Genomic DNA, 23,520 nt, shown 5'->3' with positions numbered 1-23,520 from the left:
TCAGTGGTAAATAATTCCAAAGGGACTTGTTCAGATAGTAGTCTGGCATTACCGAAAAACAGACTGCAACTAAAAAGATCCGTTATAAAGTTGTCCAAAACCTGAGACACATAAAAAGTTTATTAGTCATTGCAGAACTAAAATGCAAACAAGATTGTTTTAGAGGGATCCAAAATTCTTTATGCTCCAGGTCTGCAGGGCCATAAAACTCTACCTGAGAAAATTTTAAACAATCTTCTAATTAATCACAGGATTTTATAACCTCTCACAAGCTGTAAGTAAAACATTAACAAGGTAGGGAGAAGGAAGTCCTCTTTGTACTACGCATGATTCCTAACCCTGCTGACATACCCCATTAGAGGAACCAGGTTAGTAGTTAACATCAAACTGAGATAATAATGGGTACTAGCACACAGAGATGGTGTTTCATTTATGGCATTGCATTCCCATAAATGAAGGTATAAGCCTCTAAATTACTGGGACGATCTAGGAGATCAGAGTCTTATCATTTTTCTCTAATTTGTGACACTACCATCAAAATATGACCACATAACATATTCTTAACATAATAAAATTCATATCCGTAAAAAGACATCTTGATCCTCACTTAATTAGTAGTCCAATAGAACACTGTTGGTATGACAAAAAGAAAGCAGTTTAAAGTATCTAGATGGTTGAGTGTTTTTACCAGCTACATCCATCAGATTTGCATTTACTCAGGTATGCCTAAAACAATTACACAGCTATATTTACCTCAGTGTAAAACAGCACTGACTCTGCAATACATATTTTAACCTACCTCATAGTACATAGGCACATCCTTAACCTTTTTCCCCTTTTCATTCCCAGATTCTCTGATCTGCAAGGAAATAAAGCATTCTACTGTGAGAAGATTTTAAGTTTACACAAATTATTTTACTCGTTATTCCCCTTTGCAAACACTACACTCGCATTCCAAAACAGAGGGGAATCATCTTATAGTACCCCTGTACCTTAGGGAGGGAACTTCTGTGACCAGCACCTTGAAAAAAAGTCTGTAACAAAACCTCACTATTTACAGGGAGCAGACCAGCTTATACAGTAAGCTTTTCTTTTTCCGTTTTTAACATTTTAATTAGTGTAATTTTTCCACAGAGCAATTCAACTGAATACAAAATTTATAGTTACCATAGACCAAAGAAGTTAGTATCTAGAAGTGAGATCTAGGGTTTGGCTTGTTACTAAAAGTTTCTTTCTTGGAATACCTGTCTGAAAATGTCTTCATGTGTTATCACGCTGAAGAGCTTCCGCTGTGGCACCTGCACAGCAAGAGCCAGGGCCTTGGTGTGGATTTCATCCTCAATTTTGTTCCCAACAACAAAAGCGATGCTAGGCTTCCAGTCATCCTATTTTCCAAAATAAAGTATTTAAGATATTAAAGCACAAGCAAACAAAAGCACTTCCCCACAGTTTCAAGGAGTAATCATGTAGAGATGGTTGCTCCCTTTAAGACATATTCAACATCACTGTATTAATCACACTGAAGTAAACTATACAACCCGAAAAAACACATACTACTTTGTCCCAATTCTTTCTGCCATCAGGTGGCAGCATTATGCTATGGAAAACACCAATGCCTACTCACAACCTCTACAAATCTCGCATGCAAATGCTGCATTAGCATCACACAAAGATAAAGTAACTTTTAAATGTCATTTCAGATCTGGCAGTTCAGTAAGCAAACAAGAAAGGAATTTTGAATTTATGTACTATCGTCATTGAATATATGTATTATTGTCATTATTTGCAGTAGGAAAAAATAAACAAATTTCAACCAGAGTTGATGGTAAAATGAGGGAAAGGACCATTCCAAAAAAAAGTTAGATGTAAATGGTAAAGGGAGAAGTTTCTTTTTCCAGTTTTCCTGTACCCTTCTTCATTTGTTCTTTCTCTTAGCTGAAAAAAAACGTACTTAAATGTTTGCAATTTGAGTAACTGATGGCTTGGGATGGGCGAAAGCAACAGTTGACATAAGTTTCAAACTAGTAAACGCTTGCATGGAGGGAAACAATTTGTCATACTCTTTAGGTAAAAAAGCATATATTCACATGAATATGGCACAACGTGATTATAGATACATGTCCCATTTTTTTAACCACAAAATATTCAGAGAAACAAAAAACATGGAAAGATCACCTGGGTCACTAAGTGTAGCCTTCTGAAATTGCAAGTAGCTACAGAGCAGATACCTAATCCAAAAGGGCCCCTACAATTCCACGCGTCAAATTTCCTTGCTGTTTTATAGCAGCACAAAATAAACATTAAGTTTTAAAAATTACAAAATGCAGGAGAGTGCAAGCATATCACTGATGCTTTAGGAGCATGCAAACATGATGGAATTTATGAGGAGAGTGTCCAGCTGACCTGGGGCAGCAGGCACTGCTTAATGGAAAAGTGACTGCAGCAATGACCTGTGTGGGGACTGTACCAGGTACACTAAATTTTTTCTTTCCTTTATAGTTGGGAGGGAGGACAGGGGATGATACCTCCTCCTGCCTGAAGTTGCCACAACAGCTACCAGTGCACAGCACTATGAGAGAGATAGGTATTCCAGTTTTATGATCAAAACATGTGCACAGAAATTGAAGTTAATCTGAATTCAAGTTGAAGTTGTCATTGTATAGATGCCAAGAGTTGGACACAAAAACTTTACCATTCTTTGAACAGAGAGCTTTTAGATATGTACTTGTGTGTGAATGCATAATTTTCTAGGCTTTCAGAACTGAGATTGAAATTCCCTCATGTGGCAGTATCCTGGTGTTCCCAGGGCTTGTCAGCAGAGACAGAGACTTTAGAACAACCATCCACCTGTGACATGAGCTAATGGAGGAATTGGTATCCCTACGCCGTCCTCTTCAGTGAGGACCACCAAAAGAGTGGAACGACACCCAGTAAGTGTCACAGACAGATGCTAACAGCACAAGAAGAGTAAAACTCGGGAAGGTCAAGTTCAAGCCTAAATGCTAGGGGAAGCATGGTCCAGCAGCAATATACAGCCTGTTCCCACAACTTCCTGCAGTTCTTCAGATATGTGAAGAAATCTCTATCCGATAGTCTTAAACCCTCTGCCTTATGCCTTCTTAAGTGCCTCCTTAAAACACGCTGATATCTTGTTGCCCACAAATTGCACCTGATTAGCACTGATCAACATCATCCTGCAACAAGGATGCCTGTGAAACCTGTCTTCCTTATAGTCCTGTCTCTTCTTGATCTTTCCACTCCTTGGTCCCAACTGCCCCTAGCTGACTTCTCTTTCCATTTCCACCTCTGTTCTTCATCTGAGTTCTGCCACTTCTAACGCTTCCCACATCCATTACTTGCTCCCCTAGCTCTCGTCCTCAGTCTCCTTGTCCAGCTAGTCCCTAGTTGCATTATCTGATCCAACTTCCAGCTTTCTCCATCCTCAGATTCCTTCTCCAAATCCATGTTCTCCAGCCCCTCTAATACTTCCCAGGCACTGTCAGTTATGTTTGAGCAATGAGACTTTCTCCTTCATGATACTTGTGCATTCCCTGGGAAGGCACTAAAAGCAACAGAGAGAGAATTTTCCTGATTTCCACTGTGATGCCCACCTTCACAGCAGCTCCTAACAAAGCACCAAGGCAAAACATCCTGTTTGCGAAAAATGAATTTTTTAAAAAAAACTTAGGATTTATCCAAACACAACATTCTTAGAAAAAGGTATGCCCTCAGAAAAGGTATGCCCTTGACATCAGTGTGTCACATCTTCTCTCCCCAGCTAAATTCCCTGCTTCAAATAAACAAGCTGCTAAAGCTTCTCCACAGAACAGCTATGAGAATATTTACAGCACAGGCAAAACACTGGCTAATATATTAAAAATAAAATACATGGAATGAGCCTTTACCAGATAACTGGTGGTGAAAATTATAACCCCACTTAATTCTACTGAAGTATATGCAACTCAATACAAGGTCTTTTGCATAAAAAATTAACTGTATCAGAGATAGCCCATATCTCCCTAGCTGCAAAATGAAGAAAAAAATATTCCTTTTGTAAAAAAGGTGCAATAGCTGGGAATCAGAGCTAAATAAATACCAGAAATAGCTACACGTACTTTAGCAGGGAATAATTATCCAGAATTCCCAGAGTCACTAATAGCATGTCATCTATTTCTAGACTGACCAATTTTGAAGCCCTCAAGGATCATTCTTCAGAAAAGCTGAACATAGAGAACAGCACATGAAGTCAATAAGGGCAGTGAATGTGCAGCGTTAGTACATAGTTTAAGGTGTTTAATTGACTATGTTCTTTTCTGACTTTAAAAATCTATTATTTTTGCAATACTGTCCTTATATTATCAATACTGTAACAGTATCCTTAATGTTCAAGGCACTGAAAGGATAGAGAAGAAACAGACCCTGCTTCTACAGCTCACCACCTAAAATCACAACATAAAAATGAGAAGGAAAAGTAGTAAAATGTATATGGTTACTTTAAAAATATTTTCTCCCTCAATATACAACTGCTCCACTACTTAGTTTAATTCTTTCAAATGTTATTGTAGAAGTGAGACCTGAGAAAGGATCTGAAAGAGGATAGATTAGTGACCCTAAGGCTACCTCAAATGAGGTTCCCAGCTTAAAGAACAGGATAAAGAAAACCATAAAAATAACTACTGGAAAAGCATGGAAACAGTCTAGGGAGGCTGCCATTGAGAGTATCATGCAAGCACTACGTACTGTGAACAAAGACGACCAAAATGCCGGGAGTAGATATCCCAGAGAATCAACAACGGTGATTCAAACATGAATGAAGAAAAAAAAAAAAAGCTGAAAATGTGGCACTGGTAACCAAATACTCCTTAAATAATCTGAAACAAGCTCCAATTAAGGGAAGGCCAGACCAATCTCACTGGAACACATCCAGTGACAATCATTGTCACAAATGACACTGGCGCCCCTGTTTCAAAACTCTTGGCCACGTCAAGAGTTGAAACACACCAAAGTCTCTCTCAGTGTTAGAAATAACCATCTATGTGTGAAGCTTGCATGTCCCTCAGGTGAAAAGGCTCCAATCCCAGCAAGATCCACCTAATTCTGAAAGCTCCGTGTAAGCAGCTAGCAGTTTTCCAAAATTCTTGTTTTCACAAAACACACAAAGCATCTCGTCATCTCCCAGTTTCGTTCTCAAGTCTCCTTTGTGTGCCCCTGTATTGTGATTTTTTTTCCAAAAGTTAAAAACCAGTACACATAGCCTACATCTTTTTTGTCAGAGTAGTATTGGAATAGCTATAGGTATGTTAAAAAAAAATAATCTATAACTTCAATTCACACTGAAGAAAAAAGCAGATGTAGCTCACAAAATTTTGTTTCCTTTTTAAACATATCTTATTTTCTTTGCTTCATTTCCTAGACACAAAAGAGCAGGTGTTCTAAAGAAAACATTTGAAAAAGTCAGGTATATTGTTTATTTTTGCAGTACCAGTTTCTAGATCTCTTTGGCCAGGAAAAGCATCAAGCAGCCATCTCCACCCACACACACACACTTTCCAGGCAACCTGAGTATCTCTCATTTTGCATCATCACTTATTCTTGTGGTATTTAATGGTTTGGGGTTTTTTGCTGGGTGTTTTGTTTGCTTTGTTTTCTCTTAGGGCCACAACTAGTACATTCATTTAACTACAGCACAATTTCAGATTTAACTGTAAAGGCTGAAGAGAAACATTTGAAAACTTAAACTCCAAACACTTCAGCACCAAACAACAAGAGTTCTTTAATCTCCTGATTTTTAAGTAATGCCTTCAGAAATAATGAGATTTAATAGTGTTTTCTGAACACTTAGGGCAATATTACCTCTAGCAATCTTTGATTTCAGCAATGAGGGAGCCTATAAATCAGTTAAATACAGCTGGCATTATTGGGAAATGTTGCTCATCAGCAATTTTGTAGGCCTAACGTAGTGACTGTGTAGGGCATCACTGTTAAGAAATCTGCAAGTCCACTTTCACGCTGACTGATGCACCCCCATATTACTAATGGATTCTGATTTTAAGAGCCTGAGCTTTCACTGTATAATCTGGGCAGGTGAGAGAGTATCAAAACCTCTCGATTGAATGTTAATTCCTTTCTGAAGAAGAAGCTGGATGAATAATAATCAAAAGTTTGGAGCCACCCTATCCAGAACACTCTTAGTGGTTTTACAAGCTTTAATTTTAGTTCAATTTTCAGGCCCTAAAAGGCCAATAAAGTGACAGAAACCTTACAGATGGAACGTCAGAGCAGCATGTGGCTTCCAGTTGCTATGCTTAGTTATACTAGCTAATAAGAACATATAATAGAAAACAATTATTTCAATTGTTAAGGGCTGTATTTGCCCAGAATTCACCTTCCACTTAGCCAATATTGCCCTTTAACTACTTAAAGCATGCAAAGTTTAAAATTACAAATCTTAAGTTATATCTTTGTAATTTCATTCTGCAGTGAACCCAATCAAAATATCTTGATAAATATCTGCAGGCATATACAACTTGCAGCAACATGTTCTTCTATGTAGCACATTAGAAACAAAAAAGATGCACATAAACTACAATGTAAGGCTTTGCAAAATCCGTATTTCCTCTGTACATGTTTTTAAGTTGTCTGTTTGCCAGTTTTCACAGTGTGTTTAGTAAAAGCAATTATTTGGTTAGTATATACCATTTAAATCATATTTTAGTTAGCATACCTGTCCATAAAATCTTAACACCACTGGTAAAATGACTCCTTTTCATAGATCAGACTAATAAAATATTGTAAGTCATAAACACACATTAAAATGTGAAATTTCATTGCTCAGCCTACCTGGTACAATTTAAAACTATTTCTAGTAAATTCCCTTTGACTCCACTGAAGGCAAAGAATATTCTCTAAACTGATACAAGTAAAAGATTTAAAAATTCTTTAAACATGAACTGTGAGGAGAGAAATTTATTTAATTGATAGGAGTTCTTGCCATCTCCTAAATAATTTCAGATTCATATGGTATATCACATACAATACTGAGGAGGAGTAAGAAATAATTTTGTGCAGTGTGTCTGGTGACACCTACAATTAAAGTTGCTCAACACTTTCTTTTACAGGTTGCTTTCAGTGTCTGACCTTTATATATTCGAGTGTAAATATTGTATGCTATAAGATTACTGGGGCAGGGAAGGGAGGATAGCATGGTTAGACTATTTGCAGAATGAGATTTGATTTTTAAAAGTCATTTTTATCCTTTAATAAAAAAATCCTATGTGATTAAGTAATTAAGATATTCAATTCCCTCTGTGTTCAAGAGGAAGGAACTAAAATTTGGCAGCACAGCCATACTTGTGTCAAAGATCTGCTTTTACAGAGCGCGTTTATTTACATTAAGTATACCCACATTTGGCCATACTTGATGAATCTTGATTCACACATGGTCAGAAGAGATTTGTTGGCATTTGACAGTTTTGCACCAAGTATGCTCCTGCCCATGACTATAAGAGCTGAATAAGAATTTTCCTGCAATAAGAAACTTCAGTGGCTGCCCAGCATCGCAGAAGCCTGAGTTCAAGCTGACCGCAGCAGGGAGACAGTTTTTCCCCATATCCTCAAGGCTCTGCCTGCTAACAGCGAGACAGAGAAAGTGGAATTAGCTTAACTGGAACTAGCTTAACTGGAACAGAAAACAGTTGGACAATACCAGAGTTAAGGAACCAAGGAATCTTAATTCAGCCCCACGGGAACAGGTATTATGATAATCTTTCATTAGGTGATCACATATTTTTTCCTACAGAATTCCTGCCCCGTTCCATGAACATATTTAATGTTTCTTTCCATCTGCCTCAATGTGTGGTCCTGAATAATCCTAATTTTGGCATTTCCTAAGTTTTGAGCATTTTATTTCCTACCTTTTAAAATACTTCAATATAATGGTTTCTATTTAACAAATGTAATAAATTACATATAGAAGCAGCAGAGTAAACAAAGCACTTTGTTCAGTGAATTCACTGGACAATATCCACAACCACAATAACCACCACCATAAAAAAAAATAAATCACTAACTGGCACCTTGCTAGTAAGCTTGGGAGAAAGGTCAGGAACAGAGTACATGATGGAGATTGAATCTCCACCCCCTTCTCATGCTTCAGGGAGGTTCTCCTAGAGCAGGGGTGAGTTTCACAAGCAAGAAGGGGCTCAAGAGCCTTTGAACTCTACTGAAAAAAAAATGTATCTACATTCTAGGGAAAAATGGGAAACAACAGCTTTAGCTGAGCAGCTTACATCAAAAAGTGATTTTGTTTGGCTAAACTTGTACTGTATGGTTACTATCAAATAAAAGTAAAAAGCAAGTATTTAAGAGATTTTTTTTCATCTGTGGCATTTTCAGGAAAACTGATTATCCACTTTAAAAGCCTGCCCCTGAATTTAAAAGTCCTCATACTTAACCAGAACTCCTGGCATGTTAAAAAAAAAAAAAAAACCAAACGCAGCAACAACAAAAAACATCCTCAGTTTTTTAATAGGGCAAAACAGGAACCCAGCAAACAAGGAAGCCACGGAAGTCATTTGTCTCACTTGCAGAAGCAGCGCTAGATAAACACATGCTAGATAAATATTATTGTTTGCTAAACTACTTCGCTATTTTGAAACCAAATTCTCTCTTCTAAGTCAAGATTTATTAGAGTTACATTGCCTACATAGAACCTGGAAACCTAAATATGCCTTTAGATCCTCACACACTGTAAAAGAAGGGGGGAAGGGGGGCGGGGGGAAGAAAAAAGAGCTTTTTAGCTGCACACACTCAAGCAGGAAAATTACAGCCTCACATTTTCAACGCTACAGTTAATGCTGTGTCAGCACCTCCATCAAACCTCGTTGTTCAGCAGTTTATAAAAAGTTCACTCCGAGCCGAAACTTGGCACCCAGAGCCCCAGGAAAAAAAAAAAAAAATGCCCAGGAGGAAAAGCAAGAAACCCGCCGGGCCGCTGCTCGGTGCCCGGGGTGGGGGCAGCTCCACCGCACGTTGCGATGATTCACCGTCCTCCCCGGGGCGACTCTGGGGACCCCGCGGAGCCCCCAGCAGCGACATTGCGACAGCTAGGCCGGAGAAGCGGCGAGGGCCTGGTCCCCCCACCCTCAAATCCCAGGACCGACCGGCCGGCCGGCCTGCCCGCCCCGCTGTGCCCCCGGCGGCCCCTGCCTGCCCTGCCCCCCGGCTGCCTTCACCTCCTCGAGGTGGGCGGACACCAGCGCAGCCTCCCAGCTCTTGGCCGCGACCCCCGCCGCGGCGACCCCGGCGGTCTTGGGCCGCTTCGGGCCCATGGCGGTGCGGGCGGCGAGCAGGCCCCACGCGTCGCCGTGGCGACCGACTCCCGCGGGGCGACGCCTTCCGGCCGCGCCCTCGCCACGCCACGCGGCGGGACGGTGGCGGGCTGTTACGTGTCGGACGTGCCCCTCCGCCCGGGTGCCCGCTCCGTGCTCGGTGGGGTTGGCTGCGCGTGTCCCGCCCGGGCCCCTCCCGAGCCGACGGCGGCCTTCTCGCCTAGCCGCTGGCGGGGCTTCCAGCGGGTTGGCAGCCGCTTTGCATCGTCCTTCGCGACACGGGCGGGCAGCTGCGGCCGCCACCTGGAGCCGCCTCCGGCACGGCTGCCCAAAGAAGAGGCTTCGCCGCGGCTGCGTGGGAAGCACATAGCCACCAATTAAATGTCACATCCAAAGGGCCGCACCAGACCATCCCGCCGGCAGCTCTCGGCGTGCCCGGGCAGGAGAGCGGAGGAGTGAGCTCACGCCGCGGCGCTGGAGCGTGACCTGAGCGCGGCCGCCTGCGGAGCGGCGGGACCGGGGAGCGCACAGGTGCGGGCAGCCAGGCCGGCTCCCAGGCCGAAATCGCTCTCCAAATACTACCATATGTTACGGCACTGGGACCAGAAAGGGAGAGGGAGGCACAGTTGGGAGAAAGCAGGAGAGCTGCCAAGATAAAGAATTCATTACAGAGGAGTCATGTCGTGATCTCACACTGGAGACGAGTGAAATATTCTGTGTGATTTAACATTTGGTGAAAATATACCAAACCACATGCTGCCCTTCCCCCACCCCCTTATACCGACCAGGGTTGCTCAGTACCTCCAAATCTTTATTTTAATTTCATCGAGGCCTTAAAGCCCTGCTGTGCAGCACGTTACTGCTTTAGTCAGAATTTCATTCTGGGATGATACTAACCTAGTGTATGTGCTGAATAAAACACCTTTAATTACATGGTTTTAGTGGAGAAGTAGGAATTTAGGTTCATAGGGGATGTAACAGGCAAGTCTCTTAGTTTGCAGAAGGGTATCTTCGCCGGCTTTGCAGACAGTGATGTAGTTTGTAACATGGGAAAGCTGCACAGTAGATTTGCCAACATCCATAAACATTTTCCCCCACCCCATTTCTTGGCTGGTGTCCATTTTTCTCTTTTTGAGGTTTTCTTTTGTTGTCCAAATAAAAAAAAATCAGGCTTCAATTTTTCACAGAAACGGAGTGTGACATTCCCACCATACCCTTGTTCTTCATTAAAGTCTTGGATATGTAGCCTGTGCCTGCTGAGGAGCACCGAGAGAGTATGGGAAGGAAAAATGGCGCAGGATCAGCGGTCGCTGCAGGAGAACAGGACAGGGGTATGGGGCAGAATGCAAAGATAATGGTGCCAAATGTCCTTAGTATGAACCACCCTTCTGATTTTTCATGGCTCAGCTTTCAGGGCTGGATGTAAGCTTCAGGAGGATCAACAGGAGAAGGTTGTACACCCAGATCCTGATGGTATGGCTGGAAATACACACTACCATCATGTCTGTGGGAGACAACAACAGCTTAATTATGCCCACATCTGGATCTGTATGCTCAGGATTGTTAGGACAGTTAAAAAACAGCCTACAAACAGCTCTGAGAATGTGAACAATAGCTGTGAGAACCATGAACTGGCCTGTTGATATCTAGTGTGTGTGTGCTTGGATGCATAAGGATTGTTTGAAGGAAATTGTTTTGTTCTGCTTCTTCCTGTCTTAGTAAATGCATCTAGATAAGTTGCTGTTAATTGTTGTTGGATGCTGTGGCAGATAGCGAGTCAAGCTGAAGTGGGAGAGCTTATACCAGTTCGTTTAAAATTACCTCCACCACTCTCCCAAACAAAGGAGAGAAAGAAATTATATTTACCCCCTATTACAAAGGGCCCTAGCGTATAGTCCTAAAATAGGTTCTGCGTTAGTGAAGTCACCTAAAGACGTCTCCTGTTTCGCTGCTTGTCCCTGTCCATTTGTTTGTGCTGCCAAAGATGGTTGTAGGCCAAGCTGTAAACCAGATCACTGAAACCCTCTTGGTTAAATCCTCTAACAGACAAAGAAGACAAATCAAAAATATTGGGAAACTACAGCCTTTGCTTCCTCCAAATGGTCTGCACTATAAAACACCCAGTTGTCTCCCAGCCATCTGAAAACCTCCAGCTTGTTTCTGAGAACTAAAAGATGAAGTTGCTGCAATCTTAAAACTTGTATTAACAAAACTGAATGTAATTCAACTATACTGATAAGCCACAGATGAGAAGAAGAGGTGAATTAAGCATCCAGAGAGACAATACACAGTTTGGGGTACCTTCTGCACAAAAAAGGGATGCGCACACGTAAGCCTGACGTTTCCATGTAGTGAAATTGAGTCTACCGTTTGTGCAAGAGTTAATGGGCAAATGAGTTAATGACTTTGCGTATGACAAGAATATTTATGGTGAAATTTTCAGGGAGAGTGGCAACCTGAAAACCATAAAGTCAGCCTTTTATTTTCTGGCTTATTAGAAAACATAGTGTGTGAATACATGAACAAATGAGAGTGGAATAACCAAAGCCGTGAATTTACAATATATTTGCAATTCTGAATAATACTCTGTGTGAATAGAAGGTAGCTTGCCTTTCCCTGGGAGATGAGTTAATGACCCTGTGTATTCCAAATTTACACAGCAGGGTAAGAAAGTGTGCATGGGTAATACTGCAGAGTAGCTAAACACAATGACATGCTCCTGTGCCCACACTTTTAATAATAATATAGAAGGAATATTTAAAAATTAGGTATACTCTTTACATCCTTCAGGAAGAAGAAACATTGGTTGCCTTTTATTTTAGGGTGACTTAAAAAACATTTGCACTTACTTGTTCTCCAGTAAAGTGTGGGGAGTGGAAAGGCATTACTAGTTGTAAAAGTCATGTCTTCTCTACTTGATATTTCCTGAAAGACTACAGTTGACTAAAGAACTAGTAAAGGTTTTTGGATTTAAAATAATTAAAGCCTGATTGACTGAGAGGGGAATTAATTTTAATTATGCTTGCTTTTTTTTAAGTGCTTATTTTAAATGCTTGACAAGTATTTGGAAAAAATGGTCTTTTCAGTAAGAACCATCAACTTCTCACCTTCAGTTGAGAAGTGAGCAAAGAGTCGTCTTTGCTTGAGTCCTTATGAACACACTTAATTGCTTTATATTGCTTTCATAAGATTTAAATGTTTCTTAAACTGGGAGGCTTCCTGAATTATGGCTTCAGAAAGCTGTTTACGCTTTAGAAAACTTTCCAGAAGGTTGTCTAGAACAGCTAACGTGGCCTTCAGCACTGCTAAGGAAAACAGTCCATCATATTCCTTATAACTCTAAAAGAAGAAAAAAGGTATTTAAAAAAAGGTACTTTTTTTTTTTTTAAGAGAACACTGTTCAGTCCTTTTTCCCCTCAAAAAGGAAGAAGGGGAAGAACATAAAACTCATTTTGCTTTCCCTTCCCTCTTCATAGCACTGCAGCATCTGGGCTGGGAACAGCTTTTGCTCGAAGTTTGCAACCCCCCAGGACACAACCATCTCACAAGTTACACAGATTTGGCAGCTCTGGCATGTGTTTCCACAGCCTCCCTGAACTCTCACATACCAAGTTGGATGTAGGAGGTCTTTGCCTACAGTTGCTGCTCTGGCCACCAAATGATTCCTTATAATTTATTTCTCAGTCTCTAAATTCATTTATATAATTTGCATAAAGCTTCCCACATGGACTGCATTGGCCTCGTGGATGCGGACCAAATATCTGTCTTGGCTTTAGGATCTAGAAAGCTTATTTTTACATCAGTAAATTATAAGTGCATGTGCCCTGAAAGGGACAAAGGTTAAGCTGAGCATAAATATTAATGCATTCTTCTTCTGAATGTGGCATGGTGCACTTACAATTTTTCTAGTGCCAAAGGTCAATAATTTCTTTATTAAGACTGAGTTCTACCATAATAATAAAATAAGCTTTCCTCCTCACATTGTAACGGGCATTCCTAATGAGATAAGGGTTGCTAGATGCTTGCTGAACTGTGAGGGCATGCAGGGATAGTTAGAGAGAAAGGGAACAGCTAAATTGGAAAGAAAACCCAATTCAGTCAAGTCCATCTGCCACATGGCAAGGCCTGCCCTCTGATGCTGGGCCACTATATGCACAAATCAATAGATATAACCTATTAAAGCTTGTCTGTCTAATAATATGGTCAAAATCAAAGCAAGTTGTAGATATTCCCTTCTCCCTGTGGCTCTAGCATTTAGCGTCGGACTGGCCAGTTACTGTTTTTTTCTTCACTCAGATATTTCCCATCAAGCTGAGTTACAAATGTACGTAGCCTGTGTTGTTTATCAATCACCAGCGTAACACACAGAACAGATCAAACTTCCTTTATACATACAAATAAGTTTACATTTAAGAGTGTCCACCAACTTTGTTTTACTGGGAAAAAAAAAACCTTACAAGGCCCTGCATTTAATTTCAGAAAAGATGCTTTCATAGTCTGCTCTCTCCCACGTGCGTGCATGTGCGAGGAGAATGCTTTCTCCTTTCTATAGCCAATGGTATAAGGATTTCTGGCAAAGCTCAAAATGAAATCTATTATGATCTGTCAGTAAAATGACTTCCAAATTCCAGCTGGATGCTGTGCAACAGTCTCTTTAAAGAAAGACTCCCTCTGCATTTGGTATTGTAGTTCTACTGTCTCTAGGTAACTGTATTTTGGAAGTAGTTCAGTGCTGCCAGTCAGCAAAAAAGTCCAATTTCAGATATCTCAGGCTTTATTCCTGCCCCTTTCCAAAACAGATCACAAGGTTTTATTCTTCTCTGTAAAGAAATAAATCCAAAGAAAACATTTTCCCACCCTTGCAGAAAGCCAAACTCCCCACCCCCCCATTCTCCTGCACTTTCAAATCCTGTATCATTGCCTTCTTTCTTCTGGCACAAAATGAGTAGTTTCCCTAAGGTTAGAGGGTCCTCTGTGGAGAACTGCTTCTGTAGCACTCCTCACTCCTGCCACCATCAAGAAAGGAAGTCTTACACGGTAGTGCCGAGCATTAACCACTAACCTTTCTCAACAGCCAAACAAAGCAAAGTCTAAATAAGTGGAATTTGAAATATTATACCATTACTGGTGCAAAAATAAAAGTGTTTCTAATCCATTAACAAGAAACATTAACACCGGGGAGGGTAAACAGACCTGAGATATATGCCAGAGTTTGCACTGAAAATACTGATAATAAGTGGTGGAAAGACATGGTTTGTTTATTTTTTAAAGGAGAGGAGATGATTTATAAAAATACATGCAATCTGAACTGGAATTGGAGTAATTAAATGGCTAGAACCATAATTCTTTAGCTTTGGTATCTTAGAAATTTTTTAACTGAGTTATCTGAGGGTAATGTTTAATTGCAGAATAACTAAATTGCAACAATATATGCTATTCTGAAACTGTTGTTTCAACTTTAATTCCTCCTCCTTTCTTTCCAATCTATTTCTCTGAGCACATACACTCCCTAGATCTAGTTCAATGAGTAGATTTTGGAAAGAAGTGCAGGGAGTAATGGCTATTTCCTGCCCTCACCTGTCTCTCTTAGTCATACTTGTGCCTAAAATCTGCTTTATAGAACAGCCATGATTAAAGTTCCCAGTCCTAGGACTGTATCCCAAAACACTGTCATGTCTTACCCTATCATCCACTAAATCCTTTATTCTTCCATAAACCTGAAGTCTAACCTAGTAGTCTCTTTACCTCAGACCAGAACAGCATCCTACACTTCTTTCTTTCCCACCTGCACCATTGCTACTTCACAAGCTTTTCTCATTCTGCATCTCCAAAATTCAAGAGGGGCCCCAACCCCCTGAAATACTTCCCCCTGGCCAGCACACACTCCTGCCTGTGTCAGCAGACTGTGGCACCACAAAGCCTCAAAGCCAGCATCTCCCAGCAGTGGCAGGAGCAGACCTCTCACATCTGAAGGACCAGGACTTCTCTCCTGCCAGTCCTTGCCTCTAGATGCAGCTGGTCCGTGTGATCTGTGATACACCTGCCAAGCCCCCCCACCAGCCACTGAGCTCCTGGCACAGCACCCCAACAAACGTATTTATGCAGATGTGGTCTTCTCCCTCATCAGCTGTGCTGGAGTGCCTCCTCACAGAATCACAGAATGGTAGGGGATGGAGGGGACCTCTGGAGATCAGAACCCCCCTGCTAGAGCAGGATCACCTAGAGCAGGTTGCACAGGATCGCGTCCAGGTGGGTTTTGAATATCTCCAGAGAAGGAGACTCCACAACCTCTCTGGGCAGCCTGTCCCAGTGCTTGGTCACCCTCAAAGTGAAGAAGTTTTTCCTCATACTGAGATGGAACTTGCTGTGTTCCAGTTTGTGCCCATTGCCCCTTGTCCTGTCACTAGGCACCACAGAAGAGAATCTAGCCCCATACTCTTGACACCTGCCCTTTAGATATTTATAAGTGTTTATGAGATCCCCTCTCTGCCTTCTCCTCTCCAGGCTAAAGAGACCCAGCTCTCTCAGCCTTTCCCCATACGGGAGATGCTCCAGTTCCCTAATCATCCTCACAGCCCTCTGCTGGACTCTCTCCAGTAGTTCCCTGTCTTTTTTGAACTGGGCAGCCCAGAACTGGACCCAGTACTCCAGATGTGGCCTCATCAGGGCAGAGTAGAGGGGGAGGACAACCTCCCTCGACCTGCTGGCCACGCTCTTCTTAATGCATCCCAGGGTACCATTGGCCGCCTTGGCCATGAGGGCACATTGCTGGTTCATGGAGAGCTTGTTGTCCACCAGGACTCCCAGGTCCTTCTCCGCAGAGCTGCTTCCCAGCAGGTCAACCCCTAACCTGTACTGGTGCTTGGGGTTATTCCTCCCTAGGTGCAGGACCCTACACTTGTCCTTGTTGAACTTCATTAGGTTCATCTCCACCCAACGATCTCCTCCCTCACACTCCATCCAGCACACCACCACCATTTCCTGGATGACAAATGAAATAAAAGAATATGGGAAGGCTGGGTACCACAGTAGTTAATGTATTGAGTTCACAACCTGTAATTTGGACAGTCATCCTACAGAACCTCAAATAATTTGAAAATTTACTTATTCCTGAGGGTATCAGGATCTAGCCATGACCCTATATAGTGCCCCCTGCAAGTGCACAGTGAAAACCAGGTGATGGGGATGAGCAGGCTATGAGCAGTCTCTGCCTCATCTTGCAAGGTCTCATCTTGCACCCTCCTTCTCAGATAAGTGAGAGATGGCAAGTATTATGAAATGTGGCTTACATTTCTGGAATTATGTGTGAGAGAGTATTCTTCAGCTTCTTTGGATAGACACTGTGCAGTTATGCAAAGTTAACCACAAAAAAGACAGTTTCCTGCCCCCCAAAGTCTGCATATATGTCCTATGTGCAAGATTTTACTGAGTCTTAACAATATGGGAAGTCAAAAAGAATTTGTGCTGGTTTTGTTTCTGCAAATGATATAGCAAAAACAAGGCTCTGTCAGACTTTCTGCATTTCTTAAATTAGCTATTTGAAGGAGAGCAGATTTAATTTAAAATTCTCAAAAAAATAATTCCTTATTTAAAGAGAAAATTACATGATTTTAGGAAGGGTAAACAATATTTTCATCCCTATCGGATGCCAACACCTGCTTTAATGTAAAAGCTCCACTTACTACTGACAGGTGTTGTATAACAAATAACGGTTGCAAAGAACAATCGATAACACCTTAGCATCAATATAATACAGCTTCTGCCATGACCACCCATTCATATGGCTTCAGTAACCTTTAAGCAAATAAAATGCAGTAAGTGTTTGTGTTATATCTTGCACTGGTCAAGTTTAAAAGGATTTCTAATTAGCACTTTTCTTAGTTAACAAAATGTATTAACACTAATTCCCATCAGCCAAATTCCTTAATTCACATTAACATCAGTCAGAATGAACCCAGGCCTTTTTCCATCTCTCTCCATCTCATTACTTCACACAAAGCAAAACATTTATTGTGGCAGGGTTGCAAGACACTGAAGGCCATCAATGGAAAAGGTGCGCTAGTTAGCTAAAATCTGGCCATGCTCCCAATGTATTCACCTGCCTGTGCCAGTGTTTTCAGATCACGCCATCTGTCATGCTTGTTTTGTATCTAGTGATTTTTAAGAGAGGTACTAGTCAGTTTTTGAAAATAATGTGGAGAGATTTGATATAAACAGCTGAGCTTAGCAGTTAGGCCCAAGATACCGTCTGTGGTATCTAAACCCCAACTCTCTTCTACACGGATGTATTCTGAGTACACAGACATCATAAAGCCATTGTGACTGCCTGTCATCACGGATCAGAAAGTAAGACTGTGAGCAAAATTAAAGAAAGCAGAATTTCTTAGCTTACTTTAAAATATATATTAAATGCCAACAGAAAGCTTTGTTTGGTGAACACATCTTCTTCTATTTGCCTTGAATTATCTTTGCTTTTCTTCATTGTCCCACAAAATCCCATGATGACTAAGCAATAAAAATTTAAAGAAAGCACTGATGAATTAGATACTTTTACTGCAAACTCCTGTCAGTAAACCTCAAGTGCCATTACTACCAGCGTGGATCAATGAAGTGCAATTTGTCTGGTTTCCCTTTAAACAAAATTCTGACAATTGCAACATTTATTTGAACTTTTTGGGAATTTTGCAACACCAACTATTGCTTTCCAGGACAGAAAATTAATGAACTGAAATTGAAAGGCCGTTTTCTGGTCTAATGATGTTTAGACAACACTAGAAAGACAGAACTGTGCCACCAAGAAGTGTGAGCGTTTGGGTGTCATAAAAGGCTACTCTGAAATTGAATCACTGTTATGGTAGTTTTCATTTCAGAGGTGACGGAATTTTATTTCAGAGATCATAACATAGCTTTTGCACAAAAGGTTCAATTAGCACTTTATGTTCTTTTTTAGAGCTTAGTACTTGGGATTCCAAGCTGGTGCAAATATATCACTGTTATTTTGGGGCAGTAAGCTTGCTGTGGGAAAAGCTGATCAGTTCTGAAGCAAGGAAAATATTGACTACTAAAGCTCAACGCTTACCTCATTCAGACCTTGCCATCAGAGTTTGAGTAATTCTAGATGCTTTAAACAACAGGCTGAGGCCCAGATCTGTAGGCAGTTAGCTCCCCAGATACCTTGAACTATCCAGGCTTATGTACCTGGCTCACACACCTTCGGCCACGCATCCTGGATCACTGGATGTATACTCACATCTAATGAGAGGGCTGTCTAATAGGACAAAACAGGACAGACTGAGCTGGCTTACTCTTCTGCCCAGAATGAGTGGATTAGCAACACGTAGTAGATCTGATTGGCAGCACTTCTCACCCAGTGGTTCTAATAGATTTTAATGAAACATTAGTCCGTTGATCCACTACATGTACTAGAATGCTGTTCAAATCAGAGACTTGGAGATCTTTACTGCCAAGCACAGTGGAGTTCCCCGTAGACAGCACTATCCTCTTTGCTTTTCAGAAATGTGGCAAAATGATGGAAAGCTTCACCACGATGTAAAACAAATTCTTTGCATGAGTGTTCATGAGAAAGGACTTATGATGATGCACCTTGGCCTGGGAGGCATTCCTCAAGGCTGCATTTATGCCACCATTGATTATTCCATCAGCTAGCCATAAACAGTGTGGTTTTTCGGAAAGAATGACTACACTCCTGTTCCTGATTTTATCTACAGAGGGGATGTGAAGGCATGGAGAGAGCAAAGGAGGGACAGAGCTCAAAACAGAACCCTGGGGCACACTGCATCGCTGCTGCTACACACAAACAAGCAGTTGCTGCAAGGGTGAGAAGGGTGAGAAGGCAGATGTGTGAAGCTGGGAGAAAATAATTCCAGTTCTGTCTGTGCAAACGCACTGCTGGTGGGGCATGGAACTGGTGAGGCATGGCAATATTACCATTAGGGACTGCACTCTGTGTTTAGTGTCTTTTTAAACTGAGATACCTCGACCTGCTTTAACCCATTTGTTTGCCCATCCTCCCACGCTGGGCTCTAGATTTCCACTTATATATTTGGAATTTAAAGAATTGTTGAAGGGGGGAAACAGTATGCACAGACTTTCATCCATTTGTTATCCTCAAGTCAGTGGGGAAATAGAATGTTTTAATCGAATTTTGAAAGGCTGCTGACCTAGACGGGAAGCCCTGGAAATCATTTGCATTAGACTTTTTAAAAGAACAGCTTATCAGTTTGATAAAGATCAAGCTGGGGATGTCTTTCCCAGCTACTTTATGGGATATTTATGAGGATTTGATGATGGGTGGTTAAAAGAGCCTGTGGGTTTTTTTAGTTTTGTTTTGTCTTGTTTTCAAAGAACGTAGGATGCTTCTGTACAGCAGTATGTCTAAAACATAATTTGAAGAAAGAAAGATAGAATAAGACAATACAAAGCTAGTTGTAATGTTAAATGTCCATATTTTCATTGTGGTTCTGTATGCATTTGTAAAGCTGGAGCTGCAGAACTCAGGCTAGATTCTTGATAGCAGTTTTCTTCACACAGTGAAACAAGATGACTGTTCTCCTTTAAGCTAACAGACGCTCAGAACTTTGTATCTATGAGAAGAAAGGTACAAGCATAGAAATGCCAACATCAGTGTGGGAGACCAGTCTTTCTTAGGTAGAATAGATAACTAGGCTCCTTCATGGAAGAGAATATATGTGTTGCAGAGTTATCCCCTGTGCTATCCCTCCAACTGCACTTCAGGGGAAGGCTACTCGCCTGGACCAGACACAGTAGGAGATAAGAGTGTACACGCTGAACCATGAAACTATATTTCCTATGTGATCATTTGGCTGTTTCAAACTTACACTCATAACTGAGAGCTCTGGAAAACACTCATAATTATAATAATATTCTGCCAAATCTCGTGAAAGGCAGGCTTATTACCTGAGATGGAGCTTGTGATAGCTATCTCGATTATTGGCTAGGTGGCAGTAGAGATTATTTGTGTATTAATACTCATGCACGCTATTTCCTATACCAGTTTGAAATTCAGCTTGCTGTACTGGTGACAAAGTTCCTATTATCACAAATCTGCTCATCCTTATGCTACTGCTGCTGTGCGCGCTCTTATATCCAGCAAAAAGCAATTTTCATAAGGATGCCTCACTATTTATCTGCGTGCTTCTTTCACATTCATGGAATGCAAAACCAAACACCATTTGCTTGGCCCTTTTCAGGAATAAAGTTATAATTAATATTATACAAATCAAACAGATGCCTACTGCTCTGGGACAGCGAAAGCCTATTTTCTCTCAATTCCCCAGCAGACTCTCAATTTATGTATTTCCAGTGACCACTCCGCTTGTTTTCTACAACAGTGGGTTTGGGCAGGATATGGGCTGCAGCTTGCTGGTGTAGTGATGTGGGCTCATGGCTGATAATTAATCCTCTTTGGGGTGGCACCGGCAAGCAGGCAATAATGTTGGGAGCAGGAGTAGCTGTCCTAGCACCAGGGCTCTTATGCCCACTCAGGGAATGTCATTCCAGACGGTGGTTTAACTCCAGCAGAAGAAGGCCTCCTGTCAGCACGGGAGTCTCCATCTGGACAGTCACACTGGCAGAGAGACTGTAATTGGGAGATCTGCAGTTTAGACAAGGGAGCATGTAGGGGAAGCTCTGGCAGCTGATCCCTGTGATTTCCGATGGCAAGGAAACCAGTGGTTTGGAGGCCACGTGAAGTACACTGTGGCAGGACCACTGGAGACTGAGGTTGTACAGCCACCAGTCGCCAGCCTGCCAGATGCTAACAGAGTAGGGGTAACACAGCCCAGCCTGGGACAAGCATTTTTCGGAGAATCGGGCAACATGCTGATCCCACCATCGAGTCAGAGACCACCAGGATGATTTGGTTTTGGACCTCTAGAGAGGAATCTATGCAGCTTGACAAGAATGTGCAACTCCTGTCTCCTTCAGAGAAGGAAACTGCCCTGCAGGGATCTCTTCGCAGTGACCTTGGCCTCACTCCATAGCTGGGTGGGAAGATAGGTTTCCTGGGGCCTCAGGGAACGGACACACTGATGTTTCGGCTTGGATCTGGGAAACCTGAAGCCCAGAGGAACTGATTTACCTCCTACAGCTTCTCTTCCTCGGTCCGGTATATGCAGCACCCTGTGGAGCCCTCTGCCACAGCCCTCTCCGCGGCTGCAGCTGCCTTCAGCCCCGCTGCTTTGCCTTACCACCTGTTAGTAGCTGCACTCTCACGCGCAGCCTCCAGCCTGGGGAGATTAGGCCCATTCATATCTGAAATGACTGTTAAAATGTCTCAGCCCCCTCCATGCTGCTCCCCCACGGACCCCTGTCCCCCCCTGTGCAGCTGCCCCCCCACCCCTGAAGCCCCTTGGAGCAGCTGCTGTCCGTCTGGCTGCCCTGGCCTCCTTGTCAGCTGTTTGATGTCACCCATCAATCTTCCATCTTTCCTGCAAATCTCTGATGATCGAGTTTCACATTTCCAGGACTCCAGCCGTAAAGCCCCTTTCACTGGTATAATTAGTAATTAGAGGAAAAATGTTAGCAAACTCCTCTTGGCATAAACAGACACTCAATCCCCATCTGTCAGGTCAGGAAATTTGCATTAGGGCAAAGGCCCAATACAGATTTTTCTATCTGAGGTGAGTGACCGCACACGCTCTGCGCTACTTAATTAAGCTGGCCACATGACAACAAGCAAGAGCTATTTATAAGTGACCACCTCGATTATAAACAATTTTCAGTGTTTTGAAAGTCATCGAGTCTTTCCCGCTAGGAGTCCCCATGAGCTTTAAAAGAAATGGGCTCTCTCAGCCATGCTCTGCAACTCCTTGGTAAGGAGGCCGGGGGGTCATTCATGACTGGTGTTCAAGTGCATGGTCTTTCCTGGAGCTACACTGCTGAGATGACTCCATTCAGTAATGTCATCCTATTGTTCAAGCACGACAGGTGAGTCAGACTGAGGACTGGACCTTAGCAAGCATTGTGATGACCGCCCTTCTCTGGAAAGCTTCCAGGCAAGATTGGATTGTTTTTCCTCCTGTAACAGATGCTATAGCTCGAAGATAAGCTGATTTAGGAAAGTCCTATGTCTTGTGTTATGCAGGAGGCTGGAGCAGATGATCACAACGGCCTCTTCTGGTTTTATCATCTGTAATGGAAGCAAACAATGCCAGCCAGGCCCTGCCTAATCCACAACTTGGGCTCCATGCATTGTTGTTTCCTACAGCACATCCTCTGGTCTTGTTTGGCTCCTCTTAAGAACTGTTTTTACCCTTCTGCAGAGGAGAAAATTCCTTTATGACTGAGGATCAAGCCTCTGGTCCTTCCATAATTGTCTGAGGAATGGCCAGAAGTTGTACAGCTGGGCAAAAGCTCAGCAGCGGTTAAGCTCAGAAACCCTTTTCTGAAGTTTCTGTTTCATTTATAGGTGTTTGTGCAACCAAAACAAAGATAAACGAGCCAAGTCCGTGGCTGTGTTCCACACCCAGAGTTGGGCAGTCTATAAATACAAAACCCCAGCACCACAACCAAGGCAATTCTTATGTGCCTGAAGTTTCGTGTTGCTTTGTAACCCAGTCCTGCCTGGTCTCTCCAGAAGGAAAGTAATCTCTTTCCAGGTTTCTGAGGCAAATTAGACATAGAAGCACATGGTTGTTTCAGGTACAGGCAGAGAAGCTGGGCTTGCTTGAGCCACACTCAGATAAGGAGCCATACTAAATGGCAACTGGAAAATATGATCCGATTCTTCTAACCGTATTTAAAGTTCTCAGGCCACTGTGTAGCTTAAAGGGACCTACCTCTAGGAGCTTGAGAGGGACAGGGTGAACCACAGCTGCTGGAGTGGGAAAGGAGTAGTTTCTAGAGAAGGAGAGAACCCTCTAAAGCTATATGAGATGTTTCTTGTCATAGGCATTTTCTTTGCAGGATGTGTAGCTGAAGAAGGGCACAGGCAATTATATTTTTCTTGGTACCGTTTCCAGATATGCTGAACACTGTGTCTCAGGGTACTAAAAATCAAACTGGGCATTGAGTTCACTGGTAGATAAAAAATAGAAATTAATACAGCATCACAGGAGTAATTTTAAGACAGAGATAAATTCTTACAGTAGCATAACCTCATACTTTTGACATGATGCATGCCTCACAATGCTGACCTTTTTTTAAACAA

General features: G+C 42.1%; 1 protein-coding gene across 1 annotated transcript in view; it reads right to left on the bottom strand.

Moving 5' to 3' along the window:
• Nucleotides 1–9,387, bottom strand: part of SPAG17 (sperm associated antigen 17) — a 118,004-nt gene extending 108,617 nt beyond the window's left edge. The window contains exons 1-3 of the mRNA XM_054810419.1: nt 9,234–9,387; nt 1,245–1,385; nt 800–859 (exon numbers count right to left, since the gene is read on the bottom strand). Of these exons, the coding sequence (XP_054666394.1) occupies nt 800–859; nt 1,245–1,385; nt 9,234–9,329 (297 nt within the window). The 5' untranslated portion in view covers nt 9,330–9,387. The remainder of the gene's footprint in view (nt 1–799; nt 860–1,244; nt 1,386–9,233) is intronic.
• Between the last annotated feature and the right edge of the window lie 14,133 nt (nt 9,388–23,520).

This window comes from Grus americana, chromosome 1 (assembly GCF_028858705.1).
Source record: "Grus americana isolate bGruAme1 chromosome 1, bGruAme1.mat, whole genome shotgun sequence".
NCBI classification, from domain to species: domain Eukaryota; kingdom Metazoa; phylum Chordata; class Aves; order Gruiformes; family Gruidae; genus Grus; species Grus americana.
Note: the sequence above shows the minus strand (reverse complement) of the source record. Positions and strands in the feature narration are given on the sequence as shown.